Consider the following 24640-nt stretch of genomic DNA (forward strand, 5'->3'; position numbering starts at 1 on the left):
CTGGAGTCGACGAGCCCATGGATGCCGGAGAAGGTAGCATCCAGCGCTCGGAGCTCGGCTGCGCGGTCATAGGCGGCGGACATAGCTGGCTGACATCTTGCCTTAGTTGTGGATGAGGCTTGCAAATGTCTCCTCTGTCCTCTGCATCTCTCTCTCTAGCTAGTCACTCCATCTCATGAAAGTTGTCTTAGATTTGCAAAGAGCTGGATGTATCTACACACTATTTAGTGTCTAGATTCATCCAAATTTAGACCAATCTAAGACAAATTTCATAGGATGGTGGGAGTACTTCACTAACAAATATTCACCAAAGTGTCGGGCAGATACGCAATGTTGAAAACCGAACAAATTTGGTCCATTCAACTATATGATGAATGATGCGGCAATCAGGCGACAACCCACTAAAGAAATTGGATGAATGAAAAAAGGGCAATTTTCAAGCAAAACTCATGATTTTTTTTGGGCATAAACATCACGATGTATCGGGTCGGACCCTCCTCCTTTTTCCGGGCTTGGGACCGGCAATGCAGTAATATTAAGCATAAACTTAACATTAATATCATAGGCGGAGTTCCCCAACCTCCCACACCCCTAAAAATCCACCCAACGACCAAACCCAAATAAAAATAAAACTAACACATTGAAAATACTCCTATAGAACTAGTAAATACCATAAAGTACAGCTAACATCTATATTTTTTGGGGTTTTTTTTTTCTTGAGACAACATATGAGTACATGCTACAAAATCAAGTAAAAATATTTTTACCTTTTTTGGGAAATAATCACTAGTAATTAAACAAAATAAAAGAGCATGGTAGCCTTTAAAAAAATAGAGGAGTGATACTGAGCGAGGAACTAAGAATCACATATAAATGGAACTACCAAAGATATTTTTTAATGCATTTTCCGCTTTTTTTTATCTAAGCCAAGAAACAAGCTCAGCGAGTAATAACACGTTCTGATGGATGGTCTGGTCTGGTCTGGTCTGCAGACGTGCATCTCCATTAAACAATGACAGCCTATACATAGGAAAAAATACTGTGTCACAAAATATAAGCATGACAATATATGGTTATGGGAATGAGAAAAAAAAGCGTACATATCTATCTTCTAGAATATTTAAATGGGAAAGAAATAGGCTAGTCTGTAACCTGAAGGTCCCTCAGTCGGACACATCGTACTCAGAGCAGACGTCGTCGTCACCAGCGTCTACCAAAGAAAGAAAATCAGACATGCGTGCATAAAAGCATTGGGGAAAGGAAATTAGCACCATTGGGTTTTAATCACGTACCTTGTGGTATGTCAGGAACGAAGTCGATGCCAAAGGTGGGACGGTTAGGATGGGCACGGAGTGCGTTCTCCAGGGCAGCCTCCGCTTGCCTGGCCTCCCCGACCGTCACTCCCGAGCGAAAGAATTTGGCATCGACCTTCCGCAGGGACGGCAGGTTGCTCATGCCCAGGTCAAACCGATCACCACCGTTGCCAGCTGCTTCCTCTTTTGCGACCTGCAAACTGATTCGGAGCACAACTCGTTCAGCCTTGGGCATGGCCCCTGGCATGAACACGACTTGGCCCGGTGATGACCAGGATTGCAGCTTGAATGATGTCAGGCAACGGAACCCATCCGCGCCAACGAGTAGCAGCCAACTTTGGCGGAGGCTCCACAAGTCAAGAATACGAAGAGCCGGTAACCTTCCAAGGTTGTCAAGATCCTCCTGTCGCACTTCCTCTACAGTGATTTGTAACTTGGAGAGCTGCAACATATGCAAGGGATTCCGCTTTATCCAAGCTGGCAGTCTAGAGAATTTGATCATTCCGGTTGTGACAAATTCCCGGAGACTTCGAGGGGGCACCCAACGTTCCTCCAAAAGAATCATTGGTTCAAAAACATGAGCTCTGTATTCAATTCTTAAACTCTGGATGTTGGGCATTTTACCTAGCGACTTCACAAGAGCATTCCTCAACTCCAAGCTCAGATTATTATAAAACCGAATTTCAAGCTTCCTCAACCTTTCCATGTTGCCCAGCTCTTTCACGGTGCTTAGAGAGTCGCCATGGATCTCACTCAACACTTCCATTGATGTCAGGTTTCCCAGTCCATCTGGAAGCCTCTTGTGGTCATAATCAATGAGTAGGCACATCAATCTTCTCAGCTTAATAATAGTCGATGGCAGTTCCATATCATCATTTCTACTCACATCAAGCACCTGCAAAAACTGCAACTTTCCAACTTCCTCTGGGACTTCGGAAATTCCGGTTTGGGCCAGACCAAGGTACTTGAGGTGCAATAAAGTCCCCAAGTCCCGAAGATTCAGATGATTATGACCACTAATATTACATCCATTCAGATCCAATACACGTAAAACAACCAAGCTCGAGAAAGATGGCATTAGACCAATAGCATGTTGAAATGTAGCAATCGACCTCACCTGTAACATACTCACAGATTCGAGAGGCCTAGTTTGAAGTTCTCCTTTCCTAGCATTCTGCAGAGACAGCCTGCGGTCGTTGCTCTGATAAGACATGCTATCACAACTATAATTCAATATAGTAACAAAGTTGTCCTCGCTTGACAAGGAAGAAATTAGATCTAGAACCATATCATGTACATTGCAAGCTACTAATGTGCCGTCATCACCATATACAGGCATGATCATATTTCTATTCACCAACTCATTAAAGTAAGATTCTCCGATCTCAAAGGGGCAAGTTTCTACTTTTTCACATTGGACAAAACTTTCGGCAATCCACATCCATATCAAGCGATCTTTTCTAATCTCGTAATTCTCCGGGAACATGCTTAGATATAATAAACATGTCTTCAGATGAGAAGGTAGATCATAATAGCTAAACGATAGTATCCTCAGCATCTCTTCTACACTAGGGTCATCTGTAAGTCCACGGCCAATAGACTCGAGCAAAACATGCCATTCATCCTCTGGTTTTACCTGATGATCCCTAACCAAAAGACTAGCTACAGTGATGATGGCTAATGGCACTCCACCGCATTTCTTCAAAATATTCATGGACAATACTTCTAATTCATGGGGACATCCACTCTCACGAGAAAATATCCTCTTATAGAAGAGCCTTTGGGAATCATCATCACTAAGAGGTTCCATTTGATAAACTGAATCATCAGGAGATGAGCTGCATAATTTAGATACACTGACAATACGAGTTGTGGTGATTATGCGACTGCTGAAATTGTTACTGCTAGAGAATGCCCGGTTTATAAGTCTCCATAGTTTTTCGTCCCATATATCCACTACCCGAAACTGTGAAAATCGTGACGGCCAAGTACGTTCGTGGCGGTTCCGGGGCGTCCGTCACGCGTAAGTACACGTTCGTGACGTGGAAGGCCGATCGACGCGAAAGACCGAGACAATCGCGACGACTGGGCGAATAACCTTCACGATTAGTGGAACCGTCACGATCAACTGATTTCTTTCGCGTCGCTTCGGCTCAACCGTCAGGATGGGCCGTCACGATTAGTTTTGGTCCGTCGCGACTGTTTTTCGGCTGCAGCGCGGCCCGTCTGCGCGCGGAACCATGAAAATAATGGGCTATTCGCGCCAATTATTGGGCTTTCGTGACGAGGACTGAGCCCAACGTCAGGAAAGAAGCAGGGACTTAGTCGATCCTTAGTCCACAAACTGTCCAGTCCGGCACGATCGAGCTTCGCCTCGACCGCTTGCGCCGCTGCCGCCGCCCATCTGCGATCTGCGCCGCCGCCCATCTACGATCTGCGCCGCCGCCGGAACCTCGTCCGCCTAGTCGCTCCCCCGTCCCACATCGTCGTCTTAGAAGCCGGCACCCCGCTGCACCTCCTTCCCCTCCATCGAGCCGGCCGGGCGGAACAAGTAATCTTCTGACGCGACGCCCGCCTGATTTGCAGGGACCGACCTGCTCCTACATCCTCTCCGTCTCCCCGTAGATATACTCTCCATCGCCCCTCTAGTTAACTATCGATCTGGTCTTCTTCTCTGCTCTATTGGCCTCTCTTTCTCATATTTCTCATTAGTTGTGCTGATCAGGTAGTTGTGTTGAGTAGTTAACTTGCAAGTCATTCTTTATTTAGAAGAGATCCAAGATCATTGGTTAGTACAGCATGGTCCAGATTATTTAATATTAAATTGTCGCTTAGTGATGCCATTGCTGCCATTGTTTATGATACCACCTTTTACTGCATTGTATATGATGCCATTGAGAACATTGTTTAGTGATCCCATTGCAACTCACTCATTAGTAGAGAGCAGGCCTTGATTATTTTATCCTTATTGTCAGATGAGTGATTTTTATATGATCGCACTGCAGATCACACGCTTTACTAATGTAGTAAGTTTTGTTCGATTGCGTTCCAGTAGTCGCGTCTATACATGTACTCTAAATCTTTAATTTTTCTGAATAAAGGCAATTAGTAATCTAATATGTTTGTCTTTGGCAGGCAAGATCGCTCCAAGTGTGCTGACTTGCCATGGCTGCTGATGGTGAAACTTCGGTATGGACGCGATATGGCATTCCTTTATGTTTATAATTTTTTATTTCTATTTCGTTGCTGCATTCTGATATTTGGTTGCAATATTTTATTAATTGTAAAAAACAGAATGATCGAGGTTGGATGTATAGTGGTTGGAAACGTGGTAAATCAACAGATGAGTGGTATGAAAACACAAAAGAATTCTTAGATTTTGCTTTCTCTGCTCAAGCCAATGTAGTGCAGAATGGGAAGATCAAGTGTCCATGCGCAGACTGTCGTAACTATATTACGAAGGATAGAGATGCTGTGGAGTTAGATTTGTGTGGCTTTGGTTTCAAGCGGAATTACAATGTTTGGACAGAACATGGTGAGGGCCGTGTCCATCAAACAGACCATGGAGGTGCTGATGTGGATGATAATGATAGGATGGACGATATGGTGACTGACTTAGCTGCTTCTAACCCTCTAGTAGGAGAGGAACCAATAGAATCTGCCAAAGCTTTTTATAGGATGCTTGATAGTGTGAAAGAGTTGGTGCATGAAAACACAAGCCACTCAACTATGTCTGCCATAGCACGGTTGTTGACCATAAAGTCAATGAACAACCAATCCGAATCTGCTTATAATGATACACTTCAGCTCATACATGAGTTGCTGCCTAGCAATTCATCCTTGCCGACGAATTTCTATAGGTCCAAGAAATTGCTAGAGGGTCTTGGTATGCCATATCATAAAATACATGTGTGTCGCAATAATTGCATGCTCTATTACAAAGACAATGAGGCTAAACTTAAGTGTGATATTTGTAAAGCCCCTCGGTACAAAGAAGGTTCCAAGAAGGTCGCACATAAAGTGTTGCGATACATGCCCATAACAGATAGGTTGCAGCGATTGTATGCTCATGAGGAGACCGCAAAAATGATGCGGTATCACAAAAAAACTCCTCACCCTGATGATGATGATGATATGATGGTGCACCCATGTGATGGTGAAGCATGGCAACAACTTGATAAAGATGAACCTAACTTTGCATCAGATCCTAGGAGTGTGCGACTAGTTATGGCAACCGATGGCTTCACACCTTACAGTTTGACTGCTGCTTCTTATTCATGTTGGCCTGTGTTTGTGTCTCCTTTAAATCTTCCACCTGATGTCATAACGCGCCCAGAATACATATTTCTTGCTCTAGTTATCCCTGGTCCTGAACATCCTGGAACTAAATTGAATATTCTTATGCAACCTTTGGCTGATGAGTTGTCCAAATTGTGGGCTGGCGTTCGAACATGGGATGCATACGGGAAACAAAACTTCGACATGAAGGCAGCACAGCTTTGGACAATCCATGATTTTCCTGCCTTCGGAATGGTTGCTGGGTGGAGCACACATGGGAGACTTGCATGTTATGACTGTGGAAGTGATACACAAGCATTCCGATTAGACAAAGGTGGGAAGGCATGCTGGTTTGATTGCCACAGGAGGTTTCTTCCTCTAGATCATGAGTTTAGAACCCAAGCTGATGCATTTCGGAAAGATACCGTAGTGCTAGAGGGACCACCTAGGCGTTTGACTGGTGTGGAAGTGCATGCCCAAGCAAAAATGCGAGTAGTTGATGGTTTATATGGCAAAGAACACAACTGGAATCATGTTAGCTGTTTCTGGGAACTGCCTTATTTCGAAAAATTGCTTCTTCGCCATACCATTGATGTAATGCACAATGAAAAAAATGTGTCTCGAGTCTATATGGAGCACATGCTTTGACATACCCGATAGGACGAAGGACAATGTAAAAGCAAGGCAGGATCTAGAATTAATTTGCAATCGCACCAAGTTGCATCTAAAACCAATGCCGAATGGCAAGTGGGAGAAGCCAAGGGCTCCTTTCTGCATCGAGGGGAAGCATAAGGTCATTATTTTGAATTGGTTCAAAAGTTTGAGGTTTCCTGATGGGTATGCTGCAAGCTTCAGAAGGGGGGTTAACATGAAGGATAAGAAAATTTTTGGTCTCAAAAGTCATGACTATCATATATTTATCGAGCGACTACTTCCTGCTGCTTTTCGTGGTTTCCTACCTGAGGATATTTGGGTTTGTCTTTCAGAGCTTAGCTTTTTCTATAGGCAATTATGTGCTAAACAACTCAGCAAAGCAACGGTAGCTAATCTTGAAAAGAATATAGTTGTCTTGATTTGCAAACTAGAGAAGATATTCCCTCCTGGTTTTTTCAATCCCATGCAACACTTGATGATCCATCTGCCTCGCCAGGCCCGGTTAGCTGGTCCCGTCCAGAATATATGGATGTATCGTTATGAGAGGTACATTTAAATGAAACTATAACATATTTTCTGTCCTTGGTTAATCTATTTCTTCATTGTTATAGTTCTTTTCATTCAGGGGTATTGGAAAGCTTAGAAAGAAAGTACGTAATAAGTCACGAGTTGAGGGATCAATAGCTGAGGCGTACCTAATTGATGAGGCCACCAACTTTTTCTCTCTTTATTTAAAGTCAAGTGCGCACTCGGTCCGAAACCGACCACCTAGGTATGATGATGGCGCAGCAACATTTCAGTCCACTTGTGACCTTGAAATGTTTCAACGTCCTGGCCGGTGCATGAGTTTTCGTGGTCTTTATGATCTTACAACAAACGAATACAATGCAGCATTTATGTATATCTTGACAAACCTCGATGAGATGGATGAATTCTTCAAGTATGTGTTTTCTATCCTGTAGAAACTTGTTAAAGTAGGTTCACTATGTATATGTTATTTTAACAGCTGAATGTTGTTTTCTCCTTTTAGCCAGTATGACACAAAACATTGGACTGGTCGAAGCAAACCAACTGAAAAACAAAAGCTAGAACTGAGGTTATTTGGTTCAAGAGTTGTCAACAAAGAGTGCCCTGACTTTTTCAGTTGGTTTAGAACTATTGTAATGTGTTCTCTGTCTCATGTCCTAGTAGATTTTTTTTCAACTTGATCTGAACTAGACACTAATACAACTAATATTTCGTGCAGTGTCAAAAAACTTCTAGTATTAACAATGCATTGCGTCAAATATCACATGGCTTTAGGAAAAGAGTGAAAATGTTTGGAGTTTATGATGTTAATGGGTATAGGTTTCGTTCAGAGAAGTATGAGGAGAACAAAAGTGACTTGGCTTCACGTAATGTAGGAGTTTGTGTTACTGGTTATGATGCGGATGATAATCCTATTGAGTATTTTGGGATCATTGAGGATATTCTAATGATATCATGGGAAGGCAGTATGGAACTTGAGCTAGTACTGTTCAAGTGTCGTTGGTTCGATCCAACTTCTAATGGTATTAGGCGCACACCGAATTTGGGTCTGGTGGAGGTTAAACACAGCACAAGACTTACCAACTTTGATCCCTTTGTGTTGGCTAGTCAAGTTACACAAGTGTATTATCTGCCGTACGCATGTCAAAGCCCCACATTATCACCTTGGTGGCTTGTGTACCACGTGCCACCTAGAGACCGATTGCTCCCTACTGACAACAACACCCAAGAATTGCCAACCTTTCAAGAGGATGTCCTACAAGGGATATTCAGGGTAGAGACAGGAAGCGAGTTGGATAATTTGGACCCTAGTGGTGTAGATGAAATAACTGATCCGAAGGAACTAGAGGTGTTGGCAAAGAAGCGCAAAAATCCCTCTCCAAATGAAGAAGAGGAATTGGATGAAGAGGACGAAGAAGTGGAAGACGAGGAAGAAGCGGAAGAAGAGGAGGAAGCTGAAGACGAAGAATCAGAAGATGATGATGAAGAAAATGAAGAACGGGAAGTGGAAGAGGAGGAAGAAATAAGAGGACGAAGTGGAAGAATAAAGAGAATGAAGAAAAACACTGATTATGTTTACTTTTAGTTTGTCACCTATGTTATGATGATTATAGAACTATATCTCTAGTTACATACTTGATGTTTTGATGTACAACAACTTTCTTTCTCCAATTGTTAAGCACTTAAGATATGATATGTGTGAACTTGAATTTATGACAACATTTTTGCTTCTTCGACACTTATTAAATACTAACTGCTTTGCTATCTTTTAAATTCTATGATATTGCAGGATGCGACAACTAGGCACATTTCTCACCGGCGTAAAAGACAAGTCACACAAGAGGTGTCGCAAGAGAACAGAATTGTCACTGCTTCCAACAACAGTGAGAATGGCCCTGTAATTAAGAAAAAGAAGGGGCGGACTAGCACTAGGCTAAAGAGGCCACCAAATGGTGTTCTCATTCCAATTGAATCTGAGGGTGATCGGTTAGTTTATAAATTGAACACACCATTTTTTTCTGTGCATCTATGCATGTTCTGACATAGGTTTTTTTATGCTCTCTATTAATATTATGCAGTTTCTTCACGGGAGATAAAGGGATAGCAGGTCAAGTTACAGCAATTTTAAAATATGAGTACCCATCCATAATCAAGGAGAACAAGGATGGTGTGGAAATCAAGCGCCATGCATTTGAATGGGAAGATTACTGTATTGTTGACCCGCCTGATGAGCAAACTGGGGAAATAAAGGAATCAGCTGCAGACCAGTTTAAGCATGAGTTTTGGGTAAGATATGAAATTCAAAATGCATTCCATGTCCACATGTAGTATAATCGGTGCCATATTTGTTCCGTTTGCAGAGCATCTATACACTAGCTGATGATACTCCTGCAAAAAGAGCAGAAGCTGACCGTGTTCTTCAGAATTTGGCAAGGAAACAATTGAAGCAAATGATGTACCAAGCTCGTAAGGATGCTGTCAAGAAGTACTGCTATGAAATTGACGAGCCAATCAAGGATTCTGAAGCATGTAAGAAACTTCTCACTAGATCCCAGTATATACAAGGTAGACTGGAATGGTGCAAAGATGCTGAAGCATGGGAGAGCCTATGTACGTACTGGTGCTCCGAAGAATACTTTAAATCTCGTGGGCTTGGCAAACAATCACGCACATCATCACTAGATGATGTTGCACAAAACAGAGGTGGATCTCGAAATTTCGCTTGCACCAAAGAGTACATTGTGAGTCACCTTCGGTTTCATGTGTTTTTTGTAGTTCTAGATGTGGCAGCGTGATAAAACATCATGGTTTCTTATGCAGGGAAAGACATTTGGGCCTGAACAGGCAACAACCATGAACACTTACAAGTGCATGAAAGTAGGAGCTAAGAAATATAAAGAGAATGGTAGCAACACCTCCATCGAGAACCTGAAGGCGAAAAAACGCCTTGTAAGTTACACCGAACTTTGCTCTTTCTTCAATAGGACTATCTGTAGTAATCTGAAATGTTATATGCTTTTTATCATGTTGCAAGGATGACTACGAGAAGGGTCTTAAAAGTGCATATCCAGAAGATTGGCAGGAGCGTGATCTTGATCCCGTCAGATCGTACTCCACCGGTGGTGGCATGCCTCATGGACGGTTTCCGATAGGTGATGGCGCATTCAGGAAGTCAGAAGTTGTTGCTGCTGCTAAAAGAAGCAACATAAAGCCAGCAAACTCCATGTCGTATCAAGATTTGTTGAGGAAAAACACATTCTTGGAAAAAAAGAACAAGACTTATGCTAAACATATGAGAGTAAGTTCTGTGATATGCATATATTGTGAATTCTTAGTTGCCCAAATTAACCTGAACTAATACTTGGCACAACAGTTTTTTTATACAAATGCTGGATTTCTGTCCTAAGACCTTCAAGATGACTTGATGGAAGATGGTGTGCATGTAAGTACTAAAAACCAATAGTATCCATATTTTTATTAGTTGCGTGAGGTGCTGCTGCTGTTTCAATAGTTTTTTGTTTGAGAAGCACCTTGCAGCAGCAAATGCAAATCATGGGTACCCTGACTGCCCAAAGGACCGATGCTTGATTGTATTCTCTTGGTGATTGCACTACAAAGCCAATGCTCCTTAAGTTCTAGTTATTTATTCTATTAGTACTACTGCTACATGCATGTCTGTATGCATACCATCTAGTATCTATATGTATGCACGGTATATAACTACTTCAAAGTTGCAGAACTGTACTTGTACTTATGCATACCATCTAGTACCTATAGGTATGCAGTGTATATAACTACTTCAAAGTTGCAGAATCTGTATCGTACTTATGCATACCATCTAGTACATATATGTATGCAGTGGTATATAACTACTTCAAAGTTACGAGAACTGTACTTGTCGTTACTAGCACAATTTAAAACGATGTTTCTTCATGTGGTTTTTGTAGGTGAATCAATCTTCACCATCTACAGAAAATGGCGGCACTCAAGTGATGGCATCGTCTCGTGCCGCGGAGCAAAGTGATACTACCCCATCAGGCCACCTGCATACAACTCAAGCAAGGGATGAATCACCTTTCTTGGATGAATAATAAGCATGAATATAGCAGTTACACATGTAGCTACCATGTTGGAATTTGACTTTCTTTTGTCAGTAGTTTGTGAACCTGAATGTTTCTATATTTGTTTCTTCTCTATGTTGCCAAAAACAAGTGGCTGTTATGGATATAGTACATGTCATTATGGATTACTGTGTGATAGTTTGTTCAATGAGAAAATGTATTGAATGTGATTTGTGAATCAGATGTGTGTGCTGTTTTGATAATGGCAAAATATATTTATATATTGATGTCAATTTTTATGTTTTTCCAATTGAATTTTGGGTTCCATTTGGGAAATGCTTCAGCAACAGTGCTGACGCACATTCCTGACGGACAGCTTACATCCCTGACGTTTGTGCTGGAGTACCCAGAAATGTGCTTTCCTGAAGGTTGAACGTGCTTCCTGACGGAGAGCAAGCGTCAAGAACACTTTTGTCCTGACGGCAAGGCATTCCTGAGAGTTCAGCCTCAGCGTCAGAGTTCATCGAACATCCCTGACGGCTGTGGTCTCTGACGGGCTTTCCTGACGGTCGGACCGACAGGAATGGTTCTTTCCGTGGTTCCCGTGCGACGTCAGGAAAATTCGTCAGGAATACTCTTTCCCGTCGGTCACCGTCAGGAGTGACCATCTTTCCTGACACCTTATTACCGACGGCTGGTTCCTGACGGAGGCCGTCAGGAATACGTATTGCTGACGGTATTTCAGTTATTTCTGACGGAAATTGGCCGTCAGGAATATTCCTGTCTGGGGTAGTGATCATCAATAACAATGAGATACCTATAATAATTTAGGAATAATTAATAGATTGCATGTAGACATTAACTTTCTTGAATCGAGACAGTAACTTCATCATTTACACATTATAGCACAATTAATAAGTGGAATAAATTATGAGCATAAGCTTGTTGCCATCATTAACTGATTGACAGTTGATATATACTCCCTCCGTCCTAAAATAAGTGGACATCTAGCTCTAAATTTTGTCCACAAAAAAGTGTACTCCTATCTTTCCAATGCACTTTAAAATAGCAAAAATTGCTTCTCTCTCATCGCACGGGAATCAAACCCAATAATATTGAGCACATGTTCTCCTTGTTTTCTACATGCACTTAGCTCATTGGAGATGAAAGAATTAAAGAGGAGAGATGCCATATTTCCAATGTATTTTTCACTCCACTTCATAATTTATCTTGAAAAACATGCATGTACACTTATTTGTGAACGGATGGAGTACGTACCTTTTGTTCTCAAGTCTTTCATCAAAAATGGTGAACTGACTTTCGTACATCCCAAGATCAAGAAGGATGTCCATGAGAACCTTGTTTGCGCCAGCATTTCGACCGACAGCAACAAAAGCACTGCAATCAAAATCTCCTTTCGTCTGGTTATAAACCGTTTTGACAAGTGTGGTCTTTCCCACACCTCCAAACCCGACAACGGAGACTATCTTCAACTTTTTCTTGGACATGCTATCTCCATCCGAGAGCAACTTCATTAGCTCTTGATCTCGTTTCCCAGCGATGCCCACAAGCTCTGTCACATCCTGGTACAGAGCCCCAAGGCGGGGATTGATGGGCGTCACGGCTGCTGGCTTAGCGACAATATCGTTGATGGTGTACCTTCCACGCCTGTTAGCCACCTCTTGGACTTGCTTATTGATGTCCTTGATCGCGTGGGCGATTTCATGGCGAGCCTTCCCCTTAGTGAATAAGCCGACCATTTTCTCTATGATCGACTTTACGTCTTTCGAGTTGGCGGTGGGCTTAGAGCCATCATCGGCACGCACCAGGAACTTGTCGATGACGTCCTCTATGACGAAGGAGAGCTCCCTCATCTCCCCTGCCCAGAGCTTGACCTCCTCATTGAGTTGGTCCCGCGGCACCTCTGCCACCTTGCAGAGCGCTGCGTGCATGCTCTTCATCTCCTTCTCGAGGGACCTGACGCCTTCCTTAGCGCCCTTCTGCAGCTTGTACTTGTCGTTGAGGAGCTCGGCTAGCTTGGGCAGCAGGGAGCCCATGGCGCCGGTCACCAGATTCATGACTATCGCTTGTTTGATTAGTTTAGTGGTTGCTGTTTTGGTTGGCGAGCCAGTTCACAGCTACGGGCACAGTGGTTTGTTGTACGCTTAGGTGGTCTTTATAGAACCCGAGCAAGTTCACAGCGTGGAAATGTACAACCATGTCAAGTCGTCGGCCGGCTAATATCCAGCAATATAATTAATGTAACGTGCTCTCAGTACTATATATTCCATTATTCCTGCAATCACATGACGTACGTGTGGTTGGTTCTTTGTGCGATGCACACGGTACTAGGCTCTCATTACTATTCTTTTTTTTTAGTTTAGACTCTCATTACTATTCATGCTGATAAAGAAAATGATCGATGCCACAAAAATCTGAATTTAGAGGAGCTTATATGCCTTCTTTTTATTTCACAAAATTCAAAAACTGAGTTTAGAAGATACCAAAGTCCAAACAAAAAACTGTTAAGTTGATATTAGAGTGTGTCATGCACCGTCAAGTTTTTGTTGAATTTTTTTTTGCGAAAAGGCCAACGCCATATATTAAAGATATCCAACCCTTACGAGATCCTTACAAAAACAGAAAATAACACACAGGTTCTTGTGTAAATCGATGTCGTCCCTGTGAAAATAACTTCATAGAGTTTTGGATGACATACAGACCTCGAATGCGTTGGATTCCAGAGAGGTCGCCACAGTATATACATGGACGCCCTATTTGGCACCTAGGGTGAAGAATAGTTATTCTACACCCACCCTATTTTTTCGTAGGTATAAATATTATCGCCAGAGGCACATATAGATCATACGAGGACAATCAATCACAGCACGACACTGAGATTTGGTAACGAGGTTCAGCGATCAATGCCTACATCCGCGAGGCATGCTTAACGGGCGCTCCTCCCCATGTACTATCATAGTACCGTCGACGACAAGCTCACCGAGGTGATACAGACACTTCAAATCTAGAAACACCACGCCGGTCCAACAACCCTACCATGGACGCCGAACCGTCCCGAAAATGATCTTATGTCTAACCTACAACTTGTGTCTAGTCTATTTTGGCTACCCTCGGTGCCTTTATATATTAGGCCAGGTTACAAAGTTCGACTCCAACACGTAACCTACCGCTAATTACAAGTTCAACTGTAGCACTACTCGTACACATATTCTTCCAATACCTCAACAGGAAATAATTTTTACGTCACGTAAATTTTCTCTCTTATGTCGGAAGTCAAGGAGAACGTAATAAAATATAGACATGACGTAAAAACAATTTTTTACGTGATGTAGTAAAATAAGATGTAAAATACGCATTTTTTGTGGTTTTTACACCATTATGAATCATATATTACGTTTTTATGTCGCTTTTTCTGTTATGGGTCAATATGAACGTAACTATTTGTATACCAAACCTAAATTTTGAATGTAATAACGTAAAAAGCCTGGGTGCAAAATACCATATTGTGTTGGGTGCTAAATAGCATATATATATTGTACGACAGTCAGCGTTTTTTTGGTTGACAGCCCAACAAATAAGGGACGTGTTGGCAGTAGGTAACCCTCGTGATGTGTGCCGGCAACTTGATAATTCGACTTGATGTGTCCACATGATGCAAGCCAACTTGATAAGAGTTGAAACTTTTTGATAAATTACTTAAAGCAAGTACACGAGGATCGCGTGGTACTCAGGATAAGCTACTCTCAAACAAATAAAAAAAAACGACTACACGAGGACTTTGTATTTTATTAGAATATGAAAAGGCCAAGGGCTCCGTCGGTCTTCCAAATACTTGCATAGGGCAGTCGCAACGCTCGACGATGTATGGTATCTAAAGCCTGCCACATAGGCACATAACTGACATGGAAGCCTAATTAAGAAAGAGAGAGAGCGCCATCGTATCCTCGAGACTCTTTTCGCTGTAACCGAGGGGTATCCTCACGATTTTTTTTTTGAAATAAACGACCATATATTAAGCCAGCAAGCCGTCTCATTAAAAACCTTCCAGTCCCCTTCGGTACCCTGGTAAGGAAAAGAGTGCGTCTGAAACTTGCTGCTTTCACAAATTCAGTACAGTTACATCATTTAGAACATCTGTCAAAACAGATGGAGGGGGATCAGTATCCCAAATAAAAAATCTATTAGACTCAAAACTTAATCTAGCTTGATTATGCGCCGTCTTGTTTGCCTCTCTGGGACAATGCTGAAAAGAAATTCTTCCAATTCTTCGTGCAATTTGAAAACAATCTGCCAGAACTGCTGAATATGGACTTCAAAGCTCAATTTCTCCATTACATGCTGTAATTAAGTTCAAACTGTCTGATTCTACCACTACAGGAGAACACGAGGGGTATCCTCACGATGATACGACTCTTATCGCTGCCACGCTATGTATCGGGTGGGTCCACAATGTCAGCCTCTCTGTACATGTTGCACTGTTGGTACATAAAAAAAAAACAAGTAGGATTCGAACTCGAGACCTCAGTATAGGTGATTGAACTGGGTGTCTTGCCACTACGCCGACTACTAGATTCAATTATAGGCACGTACTTAGGTAGGCTATACTAACTTCAGGTTACTTATATGTAACATATGTTTGTCAACATGACATAAATTAATTTGTGAAAAACTTGGGCAGCCCAGAATTCGAAACAAAGAACTTACGGAGGAAACGGTGAAAATTTCTGGTGTCTATTATCACCTATATATTCCCAACGCACTACAAATATTGTTTGTTGATGGTAAGAGGACCTTAATTTGTGAAACGAAAGGGCAGCCTAGGATTTGAAACAAAGAACTTACGGAGATAATGGCATGGCGAAAAATTCTTGTGTCTTATATATAACCAAAAAAACATTAATGAGCCATACGATCAAACGTCTCGAGAGTTAGCAAAACAATCATCCGGCCCTCCAGAATCAAAACGATGGTGGGTCCCCGATATCAGTTTCCCTATGTGAGAAAGTCTAGACAACCAGGACTTAGCGAAAATAGCAGTCGAGAGCACACGGCAAATGGCACCCACACCTCAGCCTCATGCGTGGCAAAACACCACCCACCTGCTAAAACTTTACATGTTAAAAGCAAAAGTTGGGTTATTTTGTGTTCATATACTAGTTTGTCTCTTCTATTATTTACATAACCGTTGTGTTCATATCTCACTGAGCTACATCAAATACAACAAGAGTATTGCTAGACAAGGGGACAATCCAAGAAGAAAACAAGGGGGGCCTTCCGAGGGAGCCGGTGTCGCAGGAGAAGGTGAGTAGGCGGTGGCAATCATCATCGCGCTCTAGCCTCAGGGTATCCCTTTGACATTGACGCCGGCGTGCACTACCACGGCCTTGTGCAGCACCACCTGCGCAGGAAATGGCATCGGCGGTGGCGCGGAAGCATACGAGGTCTAAGGAAGGTACCTATGGTGGAGAGGATGTCACGGGTGAGAACGAGTGTGGGGAGGAGCCGACCATGGTACGCGAGCTAGTTGCGGGCCTCTGGAGTCATGGCCATGTCGACAATATGGAGTGGGGAACATGGATTGGGGGATTCGACGCTCAGGAGAGATAGATTGAGGGTGGGTGGGGTGGCCGGCGTCGGCGCCGGTGATCGATGGGGCAGGGGTGGTTGGCGAGGACCACCATGGAGCAGCAGCGGCGAGGTTGGGGTCTCTGGAAGAAAGGGGATCGCTGACGCGAGGGGTGATGGCAAGAGCTAGGGTTATTTCGTCTCCCATTTTTGGGACCAAACTTCTTGCTGGGCCCAAAATGAAAGTTTTGGCTCCAAAATCACAGATTCGTTGCGGGCTTTACTCCAAACAAAATGAAAGTTGTTTGCATAGTGTTTTTTAGATACACTCGGCAAACTTTTTTTTTTCATTCTATGTACCATGTACTATTTACATGTGGTACCATCTCGTACGAAACAAAAGGTTTTTGCTGAATTTCCTATCTATCCTGACAACTAGTACACACAAAATAGCCAAAAGATTGCATTTTTTGAAATTTTCTATATTTGCCTTGATTTTTATTCAAAATGTGGTTAAAATCACCGGCGAAACTATTCATAGCAAGGGCTGTAATATTTAACACCCTCTATGGTTGTTTCATGGAATTGTACCTGGGTACCTTAAAATGATTTTTGGAAAAAAATAGGTCCAAACTAGAACACACTTGTAGTTTCGAATTTGAATTACTTCGAGAAATTGACCAAAATTCATTTAATTGGGTTAAAATAGTTAGAAAGTGAGAAAATTCCTAGTACTTGGGTTGGCCATAAAACATGGTCTACTTTGAGAGAAAATTGGAGAGGTGCAATTTTGCACCATATTCTTTGCACTTGCTTTAGAAAAAAAACCCCATTTTTTTGCACATCAAAAATGAAAACACCTTTTTTGTAGATAACATTTGGAAACTACTTTTGGCACTATTGTTTGGCATGGCAAGAGGCACCTTTTTACCAAATATGGTCACATTATCATGAACTATGCCATGGATATGGCCATGAACATGGTCATTTGGCTTGAAAGCCATGAATGTTCATGCATGATAGTCCATTTTGTGAAGGTTTTTTTTACAAAATATGTCAAAATCCATGTTTATCCTTTTTCCTAGCAACTATTACACATAAACGACTCCATGCCAAAGGATTAAATTTATTGACATTTTCTTTGATGTTTTTCAAAATGGGGTAAAAATTGCTGGCGAAACTATTCATTGAAACAGCTTGAATATTTCAACACTCTTCGTGGCTATTGCATAGAATCATACTTTGGTACCGTAAAATAATTTTTGGATTTTTTGTGATCCAAACTACAACACACTTGTAGTTCAAATTTGAATTACTTTTGAGAAATCAACTGAAATTCATTTAAGTGGGCGAGAGTTGCTAGAAAGCGAGAAAATTCTTAATACTTGGGAATTGATCATCCATATGGTCTACTTTGTGTGAAACTTGGAGAGGTACAATTTTGCACCATATTCTTTGCACTTGCTTCACAAAAAACCCATTTTTAGGACCTAGAAAATGAAAAAAAAATTGTAAACAAAAGTTGGAAACTCCTTTTGGCACTATTGTTTTGCATGGCAACATGCACCTTTTTTCCTAATATAGTCACATTATCATGAACTATGTCGTGGATATGGTCATGACCTTGGTCATTTGGCATGAAAGCCATGATTGTTCATACATGATAGCCCATTTTGTGAAGTTTTTTTTACAAAATATGTCAAAATCCATGTTTCTCATTTTCCCCAGCAACTATCATATTAATTATTAAAATTTTGAAATTGAATATCATATGTATAGATTTGTCATGAAAAATATTTCTAAAAGATTATATTTTTGGGATTTATACATATATTTTATAGAAATTAGTGTTTAAAATTGCATCTTGGAGACAGAACATCATATATTTATGATATGGATGGAGTACAAGAATGGATCCAACAAAGTTAATTGAAAGAACTTGAGAAAATTCCTCCTCGAAAAGTTTTTATAGAGAAAGTTCCTTAGAGAAGTACCAACAAAAAATGCAATATCCATACAGTGCCTTAGATATGCAAAAGAGTATACACGGTTTTGCCAAAAATTGAGCGCTGGACAAAAAAGAAGCAACAAAATTTCACAATGCTATCTGTGCTACTTAGGTTAGATTTCTTTTCTCATGTACGGCCCTTGACTATTACTAGAGTAATATTAATATAGTTCCTAAAATATTGATTTTTGTGTGGCCCTTGACTATTTTACTAGTACCTAAGTTTTTGCTGATTAGCACCCACAGGTTTTAAAATGCACTGACCGTTAGTGGTGTATTTTAAGAAACAATAACCCCAATGCATCGTTTTTAAGTTTCGTATCTAAATTTAATGATTCTGTGCTCATGCTTGAATGGGATTGGGTTAGGATTTTTTTTTTGCATATAAACATGTGCAAGAGCTATATGCTAGCTAAGAGCAAGTACACTAGTAGGCTATAAGCCTACTGACATGGCACTTTTGTCTGTGTGGAGGAGAAAGACAAGGAAAAAGAGAAGAAGTGGGCTCTCATGCAAGAGTCAATCTTTATGCGTGCTCCTACATAAAAATATTAAATGAGAGGAAAGAGAAGAGAGAGTGAAAAAAAACTAACCTTAGGGCCCTCCCAACGCTTGTATCTAATTTGTTGTATCTTATGTTTCCACGTCATCTAGATACACTCTTTCGTAAGAAGCCCTCAGTGCATCGTATCTATTAGCAGGCCCAACAATTTAAGGACGAAGGGATTTTCTGCGGCTCACGGGTCACGCCGTAGGCTTGTCTCTTCCTACAGGAAACAGATCCCTTGATACCCAAATTCATGTTTTATCTTACTACCTCCATCCCAAGGCTTAAGGCCTATATTTTTTTCAGAAAGTCAAACTATGTTAAGTTTGACTAAGTTTTTATAAAAAATCATTAACATGTGAAATAAAAAATTAATATTATTAGATAGATAATTAAATATATTTTCATGTGCTATCTACAAAATATCATATTTATTAATAGATTATTCTAAAATTTTGGTCAAACTTTACTTGCTTTGACTTTTTCAAAAAAATATAAGCCTTAAGCCTTGGGATGGAGGTCATATACAGTAGCTTGTAAAAGATGAAAATGAGAGTTGTGTTGGTGCTAGGAGGGTCTGGCAATGAAGAAAATTGTGTCCCATGGAGAAGTAATTTAAAGACAGATATGAAGGTCTGCATGTGTTCATGGCGTTGTTAATCAGCCAGCAGGACAGGCAGTACGAGCAAACGTGGGGGCAGGGACATGGGGGCAAGCGAGCTGGAAGCAGCACGAGACGAAGGCTTTACGGAGGACTGGTGCTGAACAGGCCGGAGAGCAGCGCCCACCACCGCGTGTAGCAGCGTTGGCCGCGGGACACCCGCGTCGCTGAGGCCCGCCAATCTGTCATAGCAGATGCAACTCATCCGCACCGTTGTGAAGAGCTCCTCCATCCAGTAGTTGACTGCATTCAAGCCTTCATGGACACGCGGTGCTGCTTCACCAGTAACAGCCATGGCCACACGAACTCGAGAAGGAGTCAAGGAGGCTCAGAGACGAAGGAACACGCAGTCGTATCCTATTTAGGATACCATAACCCTTCTCCATCTTCTTTAATGCTCCTTCCACGTCATATTTTTTTCTAGTTGGTAAAATTAGATACGGTTCAGCTAGGAGCGTTGTGACCGCCCTTATAGACAACCCTATTATATGACTAATTAATAAAGCTGGCTTTTGATGACATGGAAGCTTTATGTATACGGCTGCTAGCTCTACTATTATCCTTGGTCCAAGATACAATAATAATCTCTTTCATCATTAATTATGGTGTCGAATCAGCATTTTGTCTATGATACCGCGCTAAGAGGCAAGCATTGGGAAAGACCTTATGCTACATGGGACAAAACAAATAACGCATATCCCCATGCGTGTTGGACGACAACGACTGGCTGGTCCTGCTGGACATAGGTCCAGCATACTATCACTAGTAGCTTAGCTTGATAAGTGCCGGGGGAATCCATCTGAGTCATTTTGGGACCACCAATTAATTGTAGTAGTACACTACAAGCACCACCATATGTCCATCAAACTATTACTGCCAACTTAGCTAGATAAGTGTAGCTTGATAGGCGCTTGCAAGTCTTCTTCTTCGAGTCGTCGTCTTCGTTGAGGGCTTCCTTGGGGAGGAGGCGCCCCTCCTCGGCCCGGGCACATTTATCTGCTAGGGTGAATAGCTCCGGAGTAGTGTTGAGATCTCTCGTGCTCATCTTCTCCCTCATGCGAGGATCCTGCTATGTCCAGCACACTGTTACTGGTAACTTAGCTTGATAAGTGATGTGGGAATCCATCTAACTCATTTTGAAACAACCAATTAATTGTAGTAGTACACTACAAGCACCACCATAGGTCCAGCAAACTATTATCGCCAGCTTAGCATGATGAGAGCAAATACAATAAGTCCTAGTCAGCTTGCTATAAGGATTAAAATAATATATTGTTGCTTAGTTGGAAGAGAGAGAAGAGAAGTGGGCTCTTATGCAAGAGAAAATTTCTAGACGTCTTTCACAGGCACTATGTGAGAGTGAATGGTGGGTCATACATAGATAAAGTAGTATAATTTTATAGCTCACTATTGTACATGTTGGCTCTAAAATGACTATAGATGACATGGCACTTGACTTATAGCCAACGGTTGGCTCTACTATTGAACTTGCTCTAAGTGTCGTGGGAATGCATCTGGCTCATTTTTAGACCGCTAGTTAATTGTAGTAGTGCTACCGGCACCACGATCCATCTAGCAGTAGCTTGATTGGTACAGTGATAGGTGCCATGAGAATGCATGCATCTGACTCATTTCAAGACCACCCATTAATTGGAATAGTAGAAGCCCAATGATCCATCAATCTAGTTGTAGCTCGATAGGTGCTTTTTTAAAATTAGTACAAGAAAAACATAATTCCACGTGTAACATTGTACACGTATACGCAAAGGAGGCATAGGACAAATATAATAGTACGAGGTGCCCATGGGCCGGAGGATGTGAACCCTGGGCAGAAACTCAGTCCTACGGTTTCAGGCCGTTCCCCACCCAAAATTGACAGTGAGAACTGACTCCTGGAGTCGGTTAAAAAATTAAAACCGAATGCGTTATATTCCTGCAGTCTGCTTCAGTTAGGAACCGTCTCTAAACTACTGTTTAGATGTTGTTCTACCTTTGTATCCAATGCACGTAACTATAGTTCGTGTCGGTTTATTATTCTTCAGCAAAAACCGAATAGAAAGGCCGACTCAAGTACTGTGTTTTGTACTAGTGTTACTAGGTTGCTACGGACGCGGACGACGTGAACCCAGGTGCACGTGCACCCCATATGAAAAATTCCCAAAAATGCTATTTCAAAGTTTCAGAAAAATTTGAAAAAATGCACGCATGTACATATTATGCTGACACTTACTTGTGCAGATTTTGGCATAAAAAACGACCATGTGTAGTTATAAATGTGAAAACAGAAATTCCTATTTCTATGAACAGTACAAAACCAGTCATTATAGTGTCAGAACCACATTTTGTCATTTTCGTGTAGGCCACATGCAATCGTATTTTTTCGTGAAAACTTACACAAGTAAGTATCAACATAATATGCAGATGAGAAAAAAATTCCATTTAAAAAAAATTCAAATAGCATTTTTTCCAATATTGAAGAAAACGGGTGCACACGCACCCAGGTTCATCCTGGTATTTTCCAAGTTGCTACCCACTACTCTAATCAGGACACATAATAAACTATTCTTCCTGAAATGATAGTAAAAACATGTTCACAAATCACAATATCGTGAAACTATGCATATACTCTCTATATCACAAATAAGTAACATTTTGGACATGCCTTGGGTCAAAGTTTTAAACCTTTGACTATGAATATCATTTTATTTATTCAGATTGAGAATTTTACAATCATATGTATAGTTGTCTGAAAAATTATTAGAATCGTATAATTTTCTTGCTTTTATAAATATATTATAATAAACATTAGTGGTTAAAGTCATATCTTCAAGACCTTGCCAGTATTTAAAACATCAATTACACATAATATGGTGGAAGTATACAAATGTACGATAGTACATTTATGGAAGCAGTGCATGGGATTGCTTTATGTGGTTTATTTGGTCCGGTCACTCAAACTTGAGTAGAATAGGGTCACAACGCCTGCATGCGTAAATTACTGATGGGACCCACATGCAATAATGAATTGATTGTTTCCCTCGTGCATGGTTCACGTGAGATGATGGGGCGTCGTCACTATGCAGCTTCCACGAACCCGCCAGCTGGCGGAGTAAGATAGCGTGTCGTGTACATTATACTCCCTCATTTTCAAAATACTCCGCATATTATCGTTATGACAAGTCTTTAACTAACAATTACACTATTAATATGTAACTTCCGTAATACAAAATTATAACCACAAACAAGTATATTAGAATACATATTTAATGACATCAATTTTATGTCACAAAATGTATACTAATAGAGTAATTGTTATTTAGGGAGTGCATGATTTCTCAAAACCTGAACTAGAAAAAAAAACGTATACGCACTTGCTCCCTCCATATCATAATTACATGTCATTTTGGACATGCCTTGAGTCAAACTTTTAAAACTTGAAAATATCATATTCATTACTAAAATTTGAAATTTGAATATCATATGTATATATTTGTCTTGAATTATATTTCTAAAACATTTTTTTTGTTGTATACATATATTTTATAGAAATTAGTGGTTAAAATTGCATCTTGGAGACTGTGTTAAAGTCCAGAACGTCATATATTTATGATATGGATGGAGTACAAGAATGAATCCAACAAAGTTAATTGAAAGAACTTGAGAAAATTCCACCTCGAAAAGATTTTATAGAGAAAGTTCCTTAGAGAAGTACTTAATGAAATATCCAGACATTGCCTTAGATATGCAAAAAAGGATACACGGTTTTACCAAAAATTGACCGTTGGAAAAAATACAAGCAACGAAATTTCACAATGCTATCTGTGCTACTCCCTCCGTTAGGGCCTTATAATTCCTAATGGAGGGAGTACTTAGCTTAGCTTTCTTTTCTCATGCACCAGACTGATCCCCAAAGACAAAAATAGCATTTGCTACATTACTAGAGTAATATTAATATAGTGCCTAAACAGTGATTTTCGTGCGGCCTTTTTACTACCTAAGACTAGCCACAATGGGAATATCATAAGTAGTATCATGCATGCCATGTTGGCAAAAATCTGATATGGCGCACCAATTAATGGGGTGAGAGATGGGAGTGGTATCATAATATGATACCGTATCATAGCACGTAAAACTAGAAAACTTAATGGCAAACACATCATGTACACAAATTTGCATTGAGATTCTACAAAACATTAAATATGATGACACTAGTAGAAAACGGGGCATTAGCACCGGTTCGAAATGGCCATATACACCGGATGGCTAACCGGTGCAACGCATCCGGTGCTAAAGGTCCCCCCCCCTTAGCACCGGTTCAATTCCACGTGGCCCGCAGAGGAGCGCCCGGGCGGAGGACCTTTAGCACCGGTAAGGGTCTGCCGCGGCAGGAAAACGCCCCAAAACGCTGCCGCGGTAGAACCCTGCTACCGTAATTTTTTTTTCGAATTATTTTCCACTCACTTTTTTTCTTCTTTTTTTTCAGAATTTCTAATATTTTAGTTATTTCACAAGTTTAGTCTCTAACTACACTTATCTCTAGTCAAATTACTTACTCGTGGTCAAACTTCCCGCTCGGTCACCCATCCTCCCACTACTCTAGCACTAGCACGTTTAACTTCCAAGTTCCTTCACATCCCGCATCCAAGTGCTTCGCGCGCATGTATGTGATACTAGTATCATATCAATCCTATTAACATGTTGATCGATGTCATATTTCTTTATTGTTTGAATTTCAAATAATTCTTTTAATAAACAAAAGTAATGATGTAATAATAATCTTGAATAAATAAATAAACATTAACTTTATAATTTGTATTATTTTTAATTATTTTCAATTTTTTAATTTTTTTAATATTTTTTTTGCCAAACCTAAAACCTGAAAATTTGAAAATCTTATAATTTGCTAAAAGTAATAGTAATCTTTATGCAGGATGCAATTATTAATTTGAATTTTAAAAAAATAAAAAATTATATATAATCCTAAATTTCTAGCAAAAAACTAAA

The 24640-nt window shown here is 40.8% G+C and overlaps 2 protein-coding genes and 1 non-coding gene across 3 annotated transcripts; 1 reads left to right on the forward strand and 2 right to left on the reverse strand.

The window, feature by feature from the left end:
• Positions 1-668: 668 nt before the first annotated feature.
• On the reverse strand, positions 669-3261 carry LOC127308968 (disease resistance protein RGA5-like). Its single transcript, XM_051339917.2, has 3 exons — positions 1293-3261; positions 1153-1210; positions 669-1020 (listed from the first exon to the last, which is right to left on the reverse strand). The coding sequence occupies exons 1-2, from the start codon at positions 3121-3123 to the stop codon at positions 1164-1166; spliced, it is 1878 nt and encodes a 625-aa protein (XP_051195877.1). The 5' UTR covers positions 3124-3261; the 3' UTR covers positions 669-1020; positions 1153-1163.
• Positions 3262-4178: 917 nt separating this feature from the next.
• Positions 4179-10054, forward strand: LOC127310833 (uncharacterized). Its single transcript, XR_011747163.1, has 9 exons — positions 4179-4502; positions 4608-6791; positions 6871-7185; positions 7276-7405; positions 7492-7830; positions 8563-8759; positions 8852-9059; positions 9134-9514; positions 9594-10054. It is a non-coding gene; the product is annotated as an uncharacterized protein (transcript).
• Positions 10055-12169: 2115 nt separating this feature from the next.
• LOC127310832 (disease resistance protein PIK6-NP) lies at positions 12170-12912 on the reverse strand. Its single transcript, XM_071821997.1, has 2 exons — positions 12297-12912; positions 12170-12192 (listed from the first exon to the last, which is right to left on the reverse strand). Exons 1-2 carry the CDS (start codon positions 12910-12912, stop codon positions 12170-12172), a joined length of 639 nt encoding a protein of 212 aa, XP_071678098.1.
• Positions 12913-24640: the final 11728 nt, after the last annotated feature.

Source organism: Lolium perenne, chromosome 6 (genome assembly GCF_019359855.2).
Source record: "Lolium perenne isolate Kyuss_39 chromosome 6, Kyuss_2.0, whole genome shotgun sequence".
NCBI classification, from domain to species: Eukaryota; Viridiplantae; Streptophyta; class Magnoliopsida; order Poales; family Poaceae; genus Lolium; species Lolium perenne.

What these genes read in the sequence shown, in the direction of transcription:
- LOC127308968 (XM_051339917.2), bottom strand. Translation starts at nt 3,123, where the DNA reads ATGGAACCTCTTAGTGATGATGATTCCCAAAGGCTCTTCTATAAGAGG. An exon ending in CGTTCCTGACATACCACAAG is followed by an intron (nt 1,211 to 1,292) that starts GTACGTGATTAA and finishes TTTCTTTGGTAG; the next exon opens with ACGCTGGTGACGACGACGTC.
- LOC127310832 (XM_071821997.1), bottom strand. Translation starts at nt 12,912, where the DNA reads ATGAATCTGGTGACCGGCGCCATGGGCTCCCTGCTGCCCAAGCTAGCC. An exon ending in CTCCGTTGTCGGGTTTGGAG is followed by an intron (nt 12,193 to 12,296) that starts GTGTGGGAAAGA and finishes GGCGCAAACAAG; the next exon opens with GTTCTCATGGACATCCTTCT.